This window comes from Balearica regulorum, chromosome 5, assembly GCF_011004875.1.
Source record: "Balearica regulorum gibbericeps isolate bBalReg1 chromosome 5, bBalReg1.pri, whole genome shotgun sequence".
NCBI classification, from domain to species: Eukaryota; Metazoa; Chordata; class Aves; order Gruiformes; family Gruidae; genus Balearica; species Balearica regulorum.
Genome location: NC_046188.1, coordinates 5,844,463 through 5,862,086, shown reverse-complemented (window position 1 = coordinate 5,862,086; position 17,624 = coordinate 5,844,463). Strand labels below are relative to the sequence as shown.

General features: G+C 45.9%; 1 protein-coding gene across 4 annotated transcripts in view; it reads left to right on the top strand.

Annotated features, from left to right (window-relative positions):
- The first annotated feature begins 9,857 nt into the window (after window positions 1–9,857).
- The window catches only part of ARMH4 (armadillo like helical domain containing 4), a 65,652-nt gene continuing 57,885 nt past the window's right edge, over window positions 9,858–17,624 (top strand). For 2 of the 4 annotated variants that reach the window (XM_075753294.1, XM_075753291.1), the window contains exons 1-2: window positions 9,866–9,954; window positions 15,874–17,246. In XM_075753294.1, the coding sequence (XP_075609409.1) occupies window positions 15,917–17,246 (1,330 nt within the window). In that variant the 5' untranslated portion in view covers window positions 9,866–9,954; window positions 15,874–15,916. Of the gene's footprint in view, window positions 9,955–13,921; window positions 14,011–15,873; window positions 17,247–17,624 lie in introns of all 4 variants that reach the window. The other 2 variants (XM_075753292.1, XM_075753290.1) reach the window with 2 other exon arrangements.

Sequence of the window (17,624 nt, the reverse complement as noted above, 5' to 3'; positions counted from 1 at the left end):
CTTTCAAACAGAAATAAAATGTCTCAGTGAGCAAAAAAAGCCCGATCTCACATCTCCAAGAGCATGGTGATTAGGAGTGAAGATACGAGTTTGCACATACAGTAAGGGTATGCATAATAAACCCCACTATGGTGACCCGTGCTTTCAAGACTGGGTCGCCTGTGTCTGGGAGACAGGCAGGAGAAGATCGGCTGTGGTGGGAGTCAACTGGTAGGATGCGAGTGCTAAAAATGTAATTTGAATTAGTTCAATTTTAGCCACTTTCATGAAAGCATATAATTGTGCCAGTACAGCTGGATGCTGCCTTCATCTGTCTGGTTTTTTTTGAAGGGGGGGAATTTGTCGGTCTTCGGACTTCCATAGTCATGGAGCCACACCACAAGACACATTTTGCAAAGTTTGTGGGAATGCTTTATTTTCTCAAACCCTCACAAAATAACAAGCTGTCAAAACCAAGATCTAACTCAGTTTTGGAGCAAGGATAAAGGTGCATTTGCATGCATGTGTGTGTGTTCCCACATACTACAATGAAAGACTTTGACCCAGTGTTGAGGTTTTAACCCCATCAAGGTTAGGAAATGTTAAGTTTTTCTAAAAAATCTTCATCTGTGCTTTATAGCTGAGTCTCAGCTCTGCTACAGGTGAGGTCAGTCACCATTTGTTTACAAGTAAGTTATTCAAAGTGTCTGAAATATGCAGCCTTCCTTAGATGGCATCAACATTTCTGGTCTGTGACTGCCGTGCCACGAAAGCCCCTTAGTGCAAGGTTGTGGGAATGGGTTCTATACCTCAGGATGTGGATCCAAAAATAGACTGAAGAGAGGAAAAGTACATGCCAAAAGGCAGCACATGAAAGTCCCCCAAGAATTAATGAGCCCCACAGGCTAGCAACCCTGCTGAACCTGCCAGACATAAACTCAGAACACCAAGAGTTTGCTGCACCTGTGCAAGGCCCTCAGCATGAGCAATGAGTTGTCTAACACTGACTGCATCCACAAAGGCGGTGGCTGCGCTATGCCAAGAGAGACAAGAGGATTATCAATACACCCGGTGAACAAAGGCACTCTTTGAGGGACTTTGTGAACACCGACCTAGAAGCCACTGGCGCATCAGTACAAGCCTCTGTTTCTGGGTAAGCAGCAGATTGGCCTTCCAACTGTTGCTCCTGCTGGAAAACTGAGAGAGAGCATGTGTGCATGAATGAAGTGTGTAATTAGTTATCTGCTATTAATAGTAACAGCTGGACTTTATTAATAGAGCTTAGACAATAAAAGGTGTTCTAATGAATACTGTTTGTGATAAGTGACCAGTAAAGCCAGCTGCTCTTCAGGCACTTTTTATGCACGCCCAGGAGTGTAACTATGGCTCTGATCATGTCCCCAAAAGATGTCACAGAGTATTTATATCGGCTCAGTGTGCGGGACCCATTTCTTCTTCAGGGAAGCAAAATAAATATTGAAAAAGCTATTAACTGGTGAGTTGGGTCTAGACATTTGCTCATTGCCAGACGGGCAAGCCTGAGTGCATATGCACAGCTGGACAAGGGCTCTAACGAAGCAAGAGGATTTCAAAGTAGGCTGTTGTCAGACTGATGTGCTCTGTTGTCACTGATCCCAAACTCCTGGAGCTGTGAGCCACTGTAGCAGTTTGTAGATGCTATGCTTTTCACATAGTCTGTGGCAGTGCTGTTGGTCCCACATCCACACTTTCTATTTAAGAACTGTGAAGGTGGAGGTGTGTGGGAGAGTCGGACGATGAGTGGGAGTGATGTGAGACACCAAAAGCTGTCGCTGCCACCATCTGCTCTGTCTCCTGAACAAACCTCTGCAGTAGCCCAGCATTGGGACTAGCAGCTCCACATAACCACTTTCTCTTCTGCTTCTGTCACAGCCTTGTCACCTTTCCCCCCTCCTGTTCTCCCTGAAGTCACAAAGCGGGGTCAAGAGTGTGGAGCTGAGAAGGTCCATGTGTGTGCAGAGCAGGAGTGGAGACTGAGGGACCTGAAGCAGATGAGGCATCGTGGAAGGGAAACATAAGGAATCCAGGCATATCTGGATCTATATCTGGGGAAAACACAAGGAATCCAGGCAGTGCAGAGGGAATGAATGCAAGAAAGGTGTGAAGACAGGGAACTCTGCAGTGACAAACTCGGGGGAGACTCCTCACAAAGCCCTTGTATCTCATATCTGTCCTTCCAATGCTATCCCACAACTCAGCATGAGCCCATCCACTCTTCATGCCACCTGTCACCGGCTTCCCATCCTGTCAGCTACTGCTCCTTGGAGAGGAAAACTGAGGAGCAAGAACAAAGCTGTAGTGGCGATGTGAGATGCAGAAACAGTGACGGGGCCAGCATGCAACCGGCAGGTTCTAGAGGAGGAGGAATCATTGCCAAGGCAGCAGCGGAGGATGCCAACATGAAAAAATAAACAAACAAAAGCCTGTAGCAATTAAACACTCCAACATAGAGTTCAGATTGCCTTATGATTTTGTGTGGGTTTATGTTTTTAATGTTTTTTTTTTTAAATTAATTTTTTATGGTTAGTATTTTACGCCCTTCCAGAACATGGAAATGCAGCTGAACTTTAAAGCATATGAAAAACGACAATGCCCAAAAATATGTTTAAATGTCATTCTCACAACAGAGCCTTAACTCTGCCATGTTTGAGCAATACCCCTGTGTACCAAGAATACACACGCAGTTAAAATTACGCCTGACTGAGCTGGGAATTATATTCAAGAAGCTTTTCCCTGTTTGGGCTTTCTGTCAGGGAAACGATCCCGGAATTCCCCAAGTTACTACCTGGAGTGCTGTCTGCCATCGCTGGTTCTTTCAAGGACAGCAGGAGGAAAGCCACGGGGTTACTGTGCCTGCTGAGAATATGCTCTCGCTGGCGTGTGAATTTTCGTTCTTTTAAATTCTGAAAAATGCTCCTGAATCTCTCTGTGATGGGGGACTTGTGTAATACATTTAATGTTGTTGCTCTTGAAATACTTGAAGTCTAAAAATTGGAGTAAAAGTTCAGATAATATATGATTAAGTTAAAGTCTAAGCATGATGTTTTCATCACCTGTTTCACCCCCAAATCTCACCTGTTTATGATATCTTACCGTGCCATAATTATGTGTTTACAACACTATGCTTATGTTTTAAATTCAATGTTTTAGGTAAAAATAATTACTTAGGTATGTTTTACAAAACTCACGGTCCCTACTTGAAATACATAGCCCATCGCTTCCTCCTAAACATATTATTGCTGGGTTAGGAAAGATCAGAGTTTACTGCTAATCACATCACCGTCTTTATAGTCCATTGGAAATCTTTTCTTAAATTACATTAATCAATCACAGTTAACGTGAGTTCTGAAATGCAAGCTGGAGCTTAAAAGTGGCTTAATTTAATGGATGGTCTTTCCAGAGCCTAGCAGTTATTGATAATAGAAGCCAGAGACTTAGGAATGTGCCAGGGTTTCATAACAAAATCCATCCACGCCATGCTGGTTTAATCAAGAGAGCTGCTTGCATAATGTGAAAAGTGCTTGCGCTCTCCCGAATATGTAACTGTGGAAGAAACAGATGGTGATGCTAACCCGTAAGAATCAGAGTATAAATACATTTAAGATAACAATATAAATGAAGATAATTATTCACAGTCTAAGGAGATGGTAGGACAATTAAGCCAGCTATTAAGCAGAAGGTCAACGGGAGTAAAAAGCAGGATCTTCCTAGGTCAATAGAAAATTATTCCCTGAATGCAGCCAGTTCCTGCAACTCTTGGAAAGTATCCTCTGACAAGCAAGGAAGAGGATGCATAAGTATATAAAAATGCAAGAAATTAACAGTAGCTCATTGAAACCAGTGAAAACTTTCTGATTTCTATCAAATTTGTAGGAATTTCTTTTGGCTAATGCAGTCTTTTTTTTTTTTTTTTGTCTTTTGTCTTTTTTCTTTCTTTTTCTTTTTTCTTTTTTTCTTTTCTTTTTTTTTTTTTTTTCCCCCAAGGCCCTGTTGGTATTCAAGCCACTGACAGCAAAAAATCTTGGAATCTCATGCAGACATGTTATTGTCACAGAGCAGCACTGTGCGCTCGTCTGCAAGGAGCGGTGGTGAAAGTGACGCTGGTGCCTCGAGGTGGCAGCTACAGAACTATCCTGGAGGGTTAAAAGGGAACATTTTTCATAAAGAAAATGACTTTTCTGTACGAGTCCTGAAATACAGCAGCTCTCAGTCAAATTAATCCCCGCAGTGCGCTTGCAAACACTGAAAACATGAAAGAATGTGTCCTGCAGCATAAACACTGCAGGCTCGAATGGGTACGGCAGGGAGGCATCACGCCCAGCTAATATTCTGTTCCCCTTAATGCCAAAATGCCTATCTGGACCCCTGCGGAGACTCGGATTTCAGCTGAACCCTATGCATATTTCAACAGCAAAGCATTATTATTTTTTCTTGGTCATAAAATAAACAGTCTTTTGTGTCCCTACGTTGGATGGCTTTGTCTGTGTACTCGCTTTTAAGCCTCTTTAATCCCTGTATACAGGCTGGCTGAGGCACATACCCAGTTTTTCCTCGCAAAATCAGATAGTTGCATACTTAGGGCCAGCTTTAGACGTAACAAAAGAGCAATTGCTCAGAGATCTGTTGTAGCTTCTGGAGCTCACGGAGTGTCTCCTCACCTTTTCCCAGCACACGGATTCAAGGGGATCCACTTATTAGCTCTCCAAAAGGAGAAAGAGGAAGAAAGCCCATAGTCTTTCTACTGCTCGAGGTTCTGTTAACAGCTGGACCTGGTTCCTGCTGTAGGATTTCAGCTTCATTTGAGTATTTCCAACACAAAAATGTGTATTTCTCTGCTCGTAACTGTCCAAAAAGCTGTCTGTACTGCCCTAAAAATCCCCCAAAAAGGGAATAATGAAAACACTGGTGGGGTCTGGATGGAGAGCATTGCTGTTTCACACTAAAACCCTGTCCTCCTCTCGCCCAGGTGTCCTGCTACCCCGTGTTACCCACAGCAAGGACCCCCTTCGTCCCTGTGCTCGGGGGCTTTCAGCCCCTCCGCGCTAGTTTAGTAAGGGCCTATACTGTGAGCGACGGAGTGGCAGTACTGAAACCGCACTTCTTTAAAACCTGTGGATTCAGGGTTTAGCCTGAAGTTTTGAGAAGCAAAAGAAAGCTGGAGTTTTCAAAGTCCCTCTGGGTATTATCTGAACAACTCTATTTAAGATGATGGAGAAGCTGAGGGTTTAGTGTCAGAACAGTGCTTAGGGTTAGCTTGCTTTGGGGTGGTGTGTCGAGTGCTTTTTTTACTGTCAGCCTAATTTTGTAGTGGAGTATGTAGGACGGGGGGAAAAAATATCCAAGCGCTACAGGGAATTGACAGATGGTTCACGTTTTAGCTGAGACTCCAATATGCATGGGGATGGCTTCCTCAGCACTTTATTTCTGGGAAAATTGTAATATGTGGTGTACTTTAATATTAACTGCATTGATTTTGTTGAAGGATATGAAGAAGAGCGAGGGCTGTACTGTGATTCAGTTACGGAGGTGAGCGTTGGTCCTCCTGGGCTGTGTTCCCAGAGCAACTGCAACTGATTCCCGTGACCTTGGGCCAGTCAGCAAAAGCCCGGTTCTACTCTGAAAAGTGACTGTGTAAAAATGGCACTTTCCTACTCAGCAGATCTGGTTGCTGTGTGCTCTCCAAGTCACATCTGCTGACTTTAGTGACAAAAATAAGTTTTCACGGCTTTCCTGCCCTGTGAGCGCTGCAGAATCACGAGAGCTGTGAAAGCAGAAGCTGGATCCTGCGTCTCTTTGTAGGATTAATTGCTATAAATTACAGCCAGCAGTGGGGCTGCACTGGCATCGCTTGGCCTTGCACAGCTTTTCTGGTAGTGCCAGCGGTGAGGAACATGGAAGAAGAAAGGAATCCAAGTTGATTCTGTTGATTGAGTTTTAATTGCAGATGGCATTTATCGGGTTTGCAGTTAGAGGAAAAAGAAATGGTTCATCTGTAAGATGATTACGTTTGAAATAAGTGATTGGCCATAAACTTCCTGATACCTTTTTCAAAGTGGATTTTTTTTAAACATACTTCCCTCTCTGTGACAGGGGGTGCTGTTCTCCCTTTCCCTGAATTGCACTCGTTGCTACTCCATTCCAATGGCTGTGGTGTAATGGGAAGAGCAGGGCCCCTTAAAACAGATGCTACCAGCTGATGTAAAGGTGAATTGTCTGATGGAGATGTGCACTGATTTATGTGCTGGATGTCCCCAATATTCAATTTGGGAAAGTCATTCAGCAGAGAAATTAATGTTAACTATTTTAAAATTGCCTTTACCTTCTGTGGCATGTCCTGACATACTTAGGATAGCTGATACCATCGCCGCACCGATGCCAGGAGTAGGATCGTAAGATGCAGTATTCTGATGTCAGGACAATGATTTTTTAGTTCATTTTATACATACAAAATATGTCTTCACGTAAACGTTTAAGTGACCCAGTCTCTTAATTAGGACGTTATTTGTACTTTTTGGTTTGTGCAACAAGGCTGCAACAGGAATACAACATTTAAAGTAATCCACTGTATTATATTATTACTTTATACAACGGAGTTTGCTGTTATAATGATGCACAGATCTTATAAGGGACTCTTTCAAAAATTAGGTATTGTTATTGCCATTTTACAGATGGGGAAATGAAAGCAGACAGCAGTCAAGTTCTGTTTCGAAAGTATCAGAGCTGGGAATGGAACGAGTCCCACGGTCCTTTTATCAGCTACGCTACCTGCATGGAAGAATAAACCATCTTACATCTGAATTTAATCTCTGAATTTCACCTGAGGGGGTGGGAAGTCTTTGAAGGACAAGACCAATAGGGGATTGCACTGAAACGTCTCAAACCAGAGCACTGGTAAGAAGGGAAAGGAACGGATGGTTCTTAACTCGCTGTGGAAGTGGAGCTGATTTTGTTTGTATGTGCTCTGTGGCATACTGAACTGAGTTAAAAATTAGCATTTCCAATTAATAAACCATAGAAATGACTAACAAAACAGTGCTCTCTGTTGTCTTCTGATTTCTGCTTCTTTCATCATGCCTCCTTCTATCAGTTTTCAGTCTGCAGATTTTTTCTGTTGATAACGCAGAAGCCCCCTGATTTTGGCAGGTTACGTGGGGGAGAGAAACTTGCAGTGTATGGGGAATTTGCAATTTCAAACAGGGGAAAAAAACATAGATAACCTGCTGTTTTGGTTACAGTGATTATCAGTGAAATATTTAACCTTGAGAGTATACAGTGCCAGTCTGGGTTCAGAGTCAGTCAAAGACAAGGGGGACGTGAAAACCTCTCCAGTCTATTAAGTGCTCCGCATACCTTAGAGAACAGTAGAGCATCATGAGTTACACATGCATTACATTTTAAACAACTTTCCTGATAATTTTAAAGGTTAGATAGAAAAGGGGTTGAAAACAATATCGCTCATTCTGAATCCCAGGTCAGCTGTTAGGGGTGGATTTTGTAGCTACTGAAGCCAAGCCTCTGGCTCGAGCCTGGCAGACTCATCGCCGACGGCTCTGATTTCTGGCGGGGGGGGGGTCTCTGTTATCCTGCCCCTCTCCCTGCACACGGATGAGTGAGCAGCTTGGAAATCAATCCCTGACCCGCCACAACGTGCAGTGCTGCATTGGAAAATGAGCCCTCATCGATTTTGGTTTGCTGTAACCATTAACTTCAGAGGTAGCATCTCCTCCACCCCCGAGCCATCCCCTCTTCTCTGTCAGAGCCCTCGGCCAAAACGAAACGGGCAGAACAGAAGATGAACCCATGGAGAGTTTTGGGTGCCTAAATTGGGAGTTAATGCTGTTTAAAATGGCCACAAAAATGCAGCTCTTATCTCTTCCTTTCCCACCCCTCTGTCTCCCTTAGAGGAGAGAGTAAACATCCTTTCTTTTCACGTATTTGTATTTTTTTTAGAAAGATGTTGCAGCACTAGAGACATTGATTCATGAATAATTTCCCAGATTTAACAATTCCTAGATGCAAAGCCAGAAGGGACTATTCCCATCGTTTTGTCTGACAGTTTGTACCGCCAAGCCTAACTCTGAAGTTCTTTCTGATGTCTTTTGCCAATGACTGTCTTTATTGCTGATACAGGCATTTTTACACTTTATTTTCAACTTATGCAGAGGTTAGCAATATTACCCTGAAATAAATTGGCCTGATCTACAACAAATCTGTCTTTTAAAAGTTTTAATATTGGATGCAGAATGCTACCAAAATGAATTGGATTGGTTCCAGTTTGGTTGAAATCCAGAAGAAAACACTCTATTTCTCTAAAATTAAATAGGTAAAACATTGGGGTGAGGCTAGCAAGGAGAAAAAGCCACTAATATAATTGTTATTTCCAGTAGCATAACAAACACAAAAAAACCCCCCAAACACCAATTTCTTGATGAGGAATATCTCAGTTTTCCTCAATCGGTTCTTTTATGTTCATAGAATCACAGAATGGTTTGGGTTGGAAGGGACCTTTAAGGTCATCTAGTCCAACCCCCCTGCAGTGAGCAGGGACATCTTCGACTAGCCCAGGTTGCTCAGAGCCCCATCCAACCTGGCCTTGAATGTTTCCAGGGATGGGGCATCCACAACCTCTCTGGCAACCTGTTCTGGTGCCTCACCACCCTCATCATAAAAAAAAATCTTCCTTATATCTAGTGTGAATCTACCCTCTTTAGTATAAAACCATGACCCCTTGTCCTATCAAATGGATGTTGTTTGTTTAGAGAGCCCAGGGTTTGATAGGTACAAGCAGGTTAAATGTTACTCTCTTATGTAAAAAAAAAGCACCTCATTGTATAGATTATTATAACTGGAAGTACAGAGGGATTGACTAATTTGCTTCCCGGTACAGCACTTTCATAGCAAAGTCAAGATTTTGACTCTTCTATATCATTCCTCTCTTCCCACCTAGCCACACACCCCCCCCTTCAAATCTCTCTGCCCCAGCCATTCCCTCCTTTGACAGAGCATTATTTTTGGTCTCTTCTCACCTGTGCCTATCCACCGCAAACACTTTGCACCTGCTGCAGCACCGATCTGAATGAGTCATTGTCCTAGAGGAGGTATAAAATCCTGCGTGTGCAGCTGGGACCTTGTGGTGTCTCTGACACCAGGCTGAAAGGGGAGGCAAGAGGAAGAAAAGCTGACCCCTTTGGGGTTTTTTGGAGGCAAGGTATGGACTCCTGTGTGGCTATTTGACAAAGCGAGTTGATATGTACTTCAGGATCTGATGGTGTAAAGGGTTTTTGTTAGAGTAGCTGTGGGGTTCCTGGTGGAGAAAAACAGGTGGGAGAAGGAAACCAGGAGTAAAATTGTTTACTTTTCTTTCTCTATGGCCAAGTAGGTGCTTAAAATGAAGCAACAGAAAAAGAAACTGAAGTGAGCTCTTGATGCATGTGTGGGATACTGTTTAAGAGGTCCTCCTCCTTTGCAGAGAGAGTATTAGGGGAAGGTGACCTCTACAGCTGAAAATACCGGAGGAGAATCTGTAATAGATGGAAAACTACTAACGGTGCTGTAGGCCTTGTTTTTTGCATCCTCTTGTAAGCACAGAGATGCAGCCTGTTGGGTTAGACTCTGATCCTGGCTTGTGAGGAAGAGTTGAGTGCGTGGGCTGAGGTTCTGACTTTGAAACTTCATTTTGAGGGAGTAAATAAAAATAATAATAAAAAAAAAAAAACCTGAGTATCGGTGACCTCTCCCAAGTGATGCGGATGGTTTTGAGTATTAAAACCCACCATGGGAAGGCGGGAACAACCGCACGGGCGGAGCGGACCGGCCCCCGACACCGCCCCACCGGGGCGGTGTCGGGGGCCGGTCCGCTCCGCCCGTGCGGCCGCGGGTCGGTGGGGGTGAACACGGAGCCCTACCGAGGTACCGGGTGGAGGCGGCGAGAGGCAGGTGAGGCCGAAGAGGGGTTCTAAACAACATATATTCCCCCCCCCCCCGCTGAATTTGTCCCGTGTTCATTCGTTTTTATTTCTTGATAATGATGCTCGGCTGCCCGCGGGGCAGCGCATCCTCAGCGCGGTTCTTTGTTCCCGATGAGCGGGCTGGTCCCCGCAGCCCCGGGGGAGGGAGGGAGGGATGGAGGGGGGGGTGGTGGTGGGATAAACGAAGGGTGCTGTCCCGTGGGGATGGAGGTGGCCCCTAGGAAAATCCTGGGGTGGTTTTCATCTCCCGGTGGGGGGGGGGGAGGTGGGGTGACCATCGCTGTCCCTGCGGGCCTGGGCTGGAGAAATCCCCGGGTGGTTGTTTGCAGTTGATCCGCTGGCGTAGTGGGCGGCTGTAGGGGAAGGATGCACTTCTGGGTCTTTAAGCTCACCTGTAAATATGACTAAGGAGGGCAGGGGGATGGATCTGTACCCCACAAGCAGGACTGCTGGGTGTAATCAAGCTTGGAGCTCTCCCTAATCCCATTCCCTTGCCACCAAGGAGGTTCTACCCAAGCTAAAAGGGCCTGACAAGGTGTATTTAATTTGATCTTAAACCTTCACCTGCAGAGACTCATGATCCTCAAGGAGTTCTACTGTGCGGTGTTGCTGTCTGCGTTAGGTGAGGCACTGAAATTTCTGAGTGTTTCTTGCTGATTGGACTCTGAACGCTGCCTCTCTGCTCCCAGTCAGTCTGGAGAGCAGCATTTCCATCCTTCTGGTGTTTGAAAACTGCTATACCCTCTGGCCTCTTTCTTAAACCCCCCCACCTCCCTATCTTTTTAATCCCTCAGGAATTTGGTAGACCTCTGACTTCTGTGGTGCTGGGGACCTGGCATGGGGCAGAAGCCATGAAGAACTATGTGGCTTTTAATTGCAAATCTGGGTAGGGATTTCCATAGGTGGCCTCTGCTTTTCTGAACAGAGCAAGCGATCGCTTAGTGGTTGGGGGAATAATGCCTAAAACACGTAGTGTCTCTTGTTTCTCAAAGAGCCACTGTTGGCACACCAATGCTAGAAGTGGAGATGATGTATTATGTATTAAGGGGCCTCACTAGGACTGGTAGGAAGCTGGCCTTACAGAATATTAATCTCATTTGTTTGCTTGTAAGGATCTGTCCTCAAAGGCAGAGGAAGGTGTGCCTCTGTGTGGTTGTGTCTGCATAGTTTTGCTTGTCCGACTTGGGCTGTGTTGGTGGCTGGCGTGGAGTTGTGTCACTGTTGAGATTTCGCTGTGAGCTGTCGGAGGTGGCTTAACTGGTTGCGTTCTGTTTATCTGTAGTATGTGCTGTAAGAGCATCAGCTCTACAATTCACTTGATTGAACTGGGCAGAGACATAATGTAAGATGAAATGAAGGCATTTTTCTCCGCTTGTGTGTGAAAGTAGGAGTTGGAGCTCTGCAGTGTATTATCTGCTGGGTTTTGTATTCAGGACGAGTAATAAGGCTTGGATAGCATACATTAGCACTCGGGTAACATAGCATTTGATTGCTGGCAATTGCTTGACTTGTATGTTTTGGCCAGAGCTTCACATTAAAAGATTTGCAGCGTTTTTGTCTGTTTCCCTTATCAATCAGCGGCTGAATTGTGGAGCTGAGCACATCCAGGACTGTTCAGCCAGTCAAAGCTGGCATAATCAAGCCTGTACTTGGAGGTGTGAAAAGCTGTGTTCTGCAAAGGCCGGACAGTGATTTGTCTGAAGCTGACCTGTTAATCTCCTGTGCTCTCTGCTACATGATGCATGCAGCCACTTCAGCTTTGGAGTACAAGTGTCCTCTCTGTGTGGGAGAGGGATTGTTAGAACAGGGTTATTAATTCAAGTGAGTTAAAAGCTCGATGCTTTTTTCTCGCTGTTTCAACAATTCAGGAAAAACACAGCTAGAACTTGCCAAAGGCAGGAAATAACAGCAAATGGTTTTCTTGAGTTCTCTAAAGTGGCTGGGTGAAACTCTAAAAAGCCATCCTAGGGAGTAGCTGCATATAACTGGGAGGGGAGAATTCCATCTTCTGCAGCGTGTGTCCACAAACAGCTGATCCATGTAAGGAACAGCTAGTGAACAAGAGAAATCTGGTCTGCTCTGTGCTTGTCCCCTTCAAGCCTGCCCTGTTGGAGGTTGGGGTTCCTTCCAAGCCGGCTTTTGTCAGACATCCTGAAAGCTGACTCTTCAAACAGGTCTCTCAAATTCACAGAGGGAGTTAATGGTTTAATAGCTATTGCTAGTGCTAACTGTATGGAGCGAGGGAGCAGCCTGGTTCAGAAAGATCCAACTGAGTCTGAAAGATGGCATTAGCTGGTGACCAATTTATATTTATTGTCCCTCAGCTTGGTGACTTCCCCATGGGAGTAGATGTTTCTTATTCTGATGGATAGCTCCTGGAGATGCCTGGTTTTGGCACCCATTCTTAGCCTAGCAGTCCTCTGTGCTTCTTTCCAGCCTACCTGGTGTTAAAAGAACCTTAATTTTTTTTTTTCCATACTAAAGATAAAGCTCCTTGGCTGTCTGCAGTTGTACTGCCTTTGGGCGAGGGGAATTGCATCTCTTGGGATTTGTTGTTAAGTGCAGGGGAAGTAGCTGGTGTTGTCTCTCACCCTCTGTGTGTGCTTCCTATTTGAAGCAAGGATTAGTTTTCCACCGAGAGCCTGGCCAGTGCTTGGCAGCTGTCCTCCAGGGCTTCAGCTTGGAGAATGCCAGGTAGAGTCTGGGGACAAGGAGCTTCTGCAGCATGAACTACTGAGTTATTCTACAGCTTCAAGCTAGTAACAAAAAAGCTTAAGCTTACTACAGAGGAAGTGCTTGGTCAGAGCAGTATGCTCCAGCTTGTTTTTATTGCTTGGCTAAGGCTGTAGAGCAGACTGACTATAAAAATAGCCAGATGGGAGGATAAATGTATAGCCCAATGCAGCTTGAGTAACAAACTACTCTGCAGCCAGCTACCTGCTAAAACCTGGATCACTTTTGCATTAAGTGGAAGTGCTACACCAAGGTGTCAAACTCTGCTTAAGATGATAGCCAGGTCACTGCCTTTCATACACTGTCTAATCCATCTTCTTCCTAAAGCTAAGTAGATCTTAAGCTCTGACTAATCTTCTTTGAAGTGTGAACTTGTACCATTATCCTGCAGCAAGCTCCATGCCACTATCTCCAGCTCTCATTGAATGTTGAGGTCTAGGTTAGCTAAGATCTCCAGTGTTATTTTTACCCTTTACAAATGTATAACCACAGTCAACAGTGCTTTTCAGACTGGAGGAAACAGTGTGAGGTTGCCCAAAGTACCCCAGGAACTCTTGTATTGGGCTAGTACTGACTGCCCACGTTACCTACTAGCCAGAAGGAGAAAAAGCTCTTAAGACTTTTTCGTATTTTAATTAATGGATGTCTAAAGGCCAGCCTTTCAGGGAGCAGCTTTACTTCTTATTCAGTGACATGCTTGATCCTAGTAAAGGTGGAGTAAGCTTGTTGGGAAGAGATTAACATTTCAATGCTTCTGCTAACCACCACCTGAATGTCTTGGGCTATTTGAGAACCTAGAGCCCTACACATATGTAATGCATAATGTATATGACTGCAAGAGAAATGCTATGGATGTCTTTCAAGTGCAGCTGGAGTTCTGTTTAGCTTTAACTACTGCAGAAACTACTTGTGTAGCCTTAAAAGACTTGACTTCTAAAGAAACTGTATTTAGATCCAAATGGTTTAGTTAAACCCAAACAACTCTACATGTTTCAATTTGTCTGATCTTAACTGGCACTTGCTAAAGGGGTGTGAGGTGAACATAATTTATATTCATCAGCATAGCAGATGCATGTCATCGGGCACTAGCAATTTAACTTGCATAATATACTTTTAGCACTTTTTAATTACAAAAGTGCATAAAGGATTAGCCTGGAAAAATAGCTGAACGCTGTCAGTTTTCAACTATTTCTTTTTGGCAGGGTGGGTTGAGAAGATAGATGGGTGGCCACCCATCCTTCAGAGGAAGGAGATGCTAAAAATAAAGTGGAAGGTATCTATGCTGTTGCTGGTGAGCAACTTCTTGGTACAAATCTGTTTGTCCCTGAGCACCTGGTGCATGTGTATGGCTTGGGATGGGGATTTATTCCAGCAGCTCGAACAGCTGAGGGCCAGGGGCTGCAGGGAGAGTGTTGGGGGGAAAGATTCTGTGTGCCATGAGGGCTCAACCAGATAACGCAGCCTGCAGCGTTTTGCTCTGACCTGTTGTGTCTCTAAGCTGGTAGTGCTGATGTTGCCTTCTAGGCTATGGGCAGCCCTGCAGATCATAAGGGAAATCTTTCTCTCCTGTATGGAGCAAGAGACATGTTGGAAATGCATATAGCTGTGTGTGACCAGACCAGATGTATTGAGCTTTCTAGTGTCTTGGTTGTGTTTAGGTGGCTGGACACATACAATAAACATTTTCTAAGAGCAGAAAATACACCTGAGCAGCTGGATGTGGGGGGCCTTTGTGTTAGATGGACTAGCACAAGCATGGTGTCACTGAGATTCCTCTCAACATCAGAGTTTACCTCTCATGCAGCATCTCATTGGTGCATGAGAAGACATGGAGGAGTGATACACCCTTGTGTAACAAAGCAGTGCTAGGTGACTTGCTGCTGCATTGTGTATACAAATGCAAGTAATCTACTTACATGCTGTTTGGGTTGGGGAATGAGGAGTCTAGTAAGCTGGAGGGACTCATCCTGGTGCCTATGAGCAAGGCTGCAAAGGATGACCTTTGCTGTTGGGAAGAGGGGATAGTTTTGACAACCTGAACCTTTTTTTCTTTACTAATCATTAGTCCTATGGCTCAAAGGTAGGAGCAGTTCACTTGTGAAACTGAGACCATACCAGCCAAAGCAAGTGAAGCTGTCAGTGGTTGGAGGCTTCTTAGAGTAGGGCTTGACGGTTCCACTAAAACTGCCTCCTGAAACTGTGAGGAGGACCTTGCCAGATCTGCTGTGTGATGGAGGGTTGTCTGTTGTGTGCATGAGGCTTGGGTGACCAGCTGTTCTGCATGCCATGAGTGGGGCCTTGGATGGGATGGTCTTCTGCTATTGAGTGATGGTGCAGCAAGTCCAGGACTGAGCCACCTGCCTGGAGGGAGGTGGCTGGGAGCAGGCAGCTGCTGTGAGGTCCTCCATCTGTCCAGCAGCCTGAGCTGTGTTACTGGAGGCAACAGAGCCTGCCAAGACCAGGCTGTCAGCTGGCTGGATCACTGCTGGGCTACTGGTTCAGCATTCTCTTGGAAACTCTTGAAGCACACAATGATTATACACATGAAACTTTCTGGAAGTACCTCCATGGTGCAGTGCAGCATAAACACTGTACTAATGCAGCAGTGCTGCTGTCTGGGCTGTAACCTTTCTCTGTGGGGCCAAGGAGCTCATGGAGGACATGACACTAATGCAGCCCTAAATCCTCCTGGTGCCCTATAGAACCACCTTGTTTGCTGTGCAAGTTCCTTGGTTTCCCCTCTGTCAATGCACAGAACAGAGCTTGCCATAACAGGCCTGAGACTTCAGTCTGGCCATAACAAGTATCAGTCCTGAACTTGGTAAAGGACAAACAGGTTGATCTTCATCACATACTTTCAAGCCTGATGCCTGCTGGGTAGAACATAGCACTCTACCACTGGGGTGAGAGCTTGGCAAGGTTTGTCCTGGGCTTCAGATCAAGATTTGGTTTTGTCTGGCATTAGACTTCAGTTTGGGTAGGCTAGGAACAGTAAAATAGATGGAGGGATCTGTTGCTTGGGATGTGTAGGTGGAATCTGCTTAGAACTGGCCATAGACTAGCATGCTTGGAACTTGTCACCCAGTTATTTAAGGCCCTGGGTCAAGAGGTCGTTATGGGTATGTGTAATCTTGGTTCCTTTTTCCTTTTCTAGGTCTTGTCAGCCTTGCAGGCTTTTGGCACATCTCTTCTCAGCTATGAGTAGATCAATAGGATTTAACATCTGTATGGTCGCCTGCAGCATCCTGCTCTTGTCCTCCAGTCCACCATGCCTTGCATCTCAGCCACTGGAGGAGAGGGACATGACAAAGGTCCAGCATGGCCCCTGGGCAGGGAATGGGGTAGAAGATGAAAGGACAAGTGTGCTGAACTTGAAAAATAACCTGGGCCCTTCTGAGCAGACTGTCACTGAAGAGCCATGTGGAGTGTCAGCAAAGCCATCTGGGACACCCTTAAATAAAGCTTTCACTGCAGAAGGAGAAAGGCTGCCTGTAAGCCCAAGCCATGTTATCCCAGGCAGCCAGGGCCTGGGTGCTCACACCTCTGCTGTGACAGCAGCTGCTGTAGATGAGGAGGAGCTTGGTCCCACGAAGTCAGAGCTGGATGAGGATGATGTGTTCAAGGCCATGCTGACCACAGCTGTGACCACACTGAACCCTGCTGTCCAGGAGTTGTCTGTTGGTGGCCCCGTTAGTGAGACCACCACAGAAGGTGGTGTTGAAACAGAGTACAGCTCTGCCAGCCTCTTGGCAAACCCCCTCTCTGGAACAGCTGTGGAGGAGGTGGCAGGGAGCAACTCGCACCCCTCTGCTGTGCCCCAGCCCACACTGTACCCCAGCTCTCCCAGCTGGGAAACAGCAAGTGACCACCCTGTCATCCCAACTCCCCAGCCCCATGGTGTGACCTCTGAGGTGGGACTGCCAGGAGCCCGCACAGGGACCCTTCTGAAGGCCTTGGCTGGGCAAGCATCTGTGGCTGTGAAACATCCACTCATAGTCACTGAGGCCTCCCTCCACCTGGATGTGGGGACAGGTGTCAGGCAAGGAGAGCTGCCCACCACAGCTGGCACTATCACCATCCACCCTATGGACACTGTGCCACCTGACTGGGATGACACAAAACTGGGGGATGCAAACCAAGGGGGAAGCATGTCTCATGAGGAGGTGACAGAGGACCTGGGGACAACAGAACCATCCCAGACCCCACAGGAAGGTGTGGAAGAGGAAGAAGATGCAACAAGAGTGCTGCCATCTCCAGTGTCCCCTCCACCAACTCCAGAGCTTGCTAAGGAGACCAACTGCACAGAGCTGGTGCGAGGGGAGGAGTTGCCAACAGCTTCCACGGGCAGTGGTGACGCTTTCCATGCTGTGAACCTGACAAGTGTAGACGTGGCTGATCTCAACTCGCTGGAAAACATAAATGCAGTCACAGCAGAGGAAGGGAAAAACATCCCACCATCACAGCCAGAGGCTGCTGTGGTGACAGATACACAGTCTGATCTCTCTCCTACTCTGGAAAAATGGAAAGGTAAAACTTGCCAGTTAGACGCTTGCCTCTAAATGTAGTTTTAGGAGGGATACTTTTGGGAATCTATGCTTCTTTTCAGGGAGATAAAGTGGGATCTTGATACTTGTGATAGAGGTAGGATACCTCTTCCCCCCCAGGAAAGACCATGGACCTTTATGGAGTGGCAACAGCCTAAATGGGTAACTCACACCCATAAAGACCTGCCTAGCCTTGGCTGTTCCTATATGTGATGTTCCTGTGTAGAGGTAGGCCCAGTCTGTTGGGTGGTACCCTTTCCTGACTGTCATGTGGGGCAACTGTATTGAGCTGCCTGTTCTGCTCCTCAGGCTGAGAGGGTGGCTGTAGTAGCAAACAGGAAAGCTGAGACTGGAAAGGCTG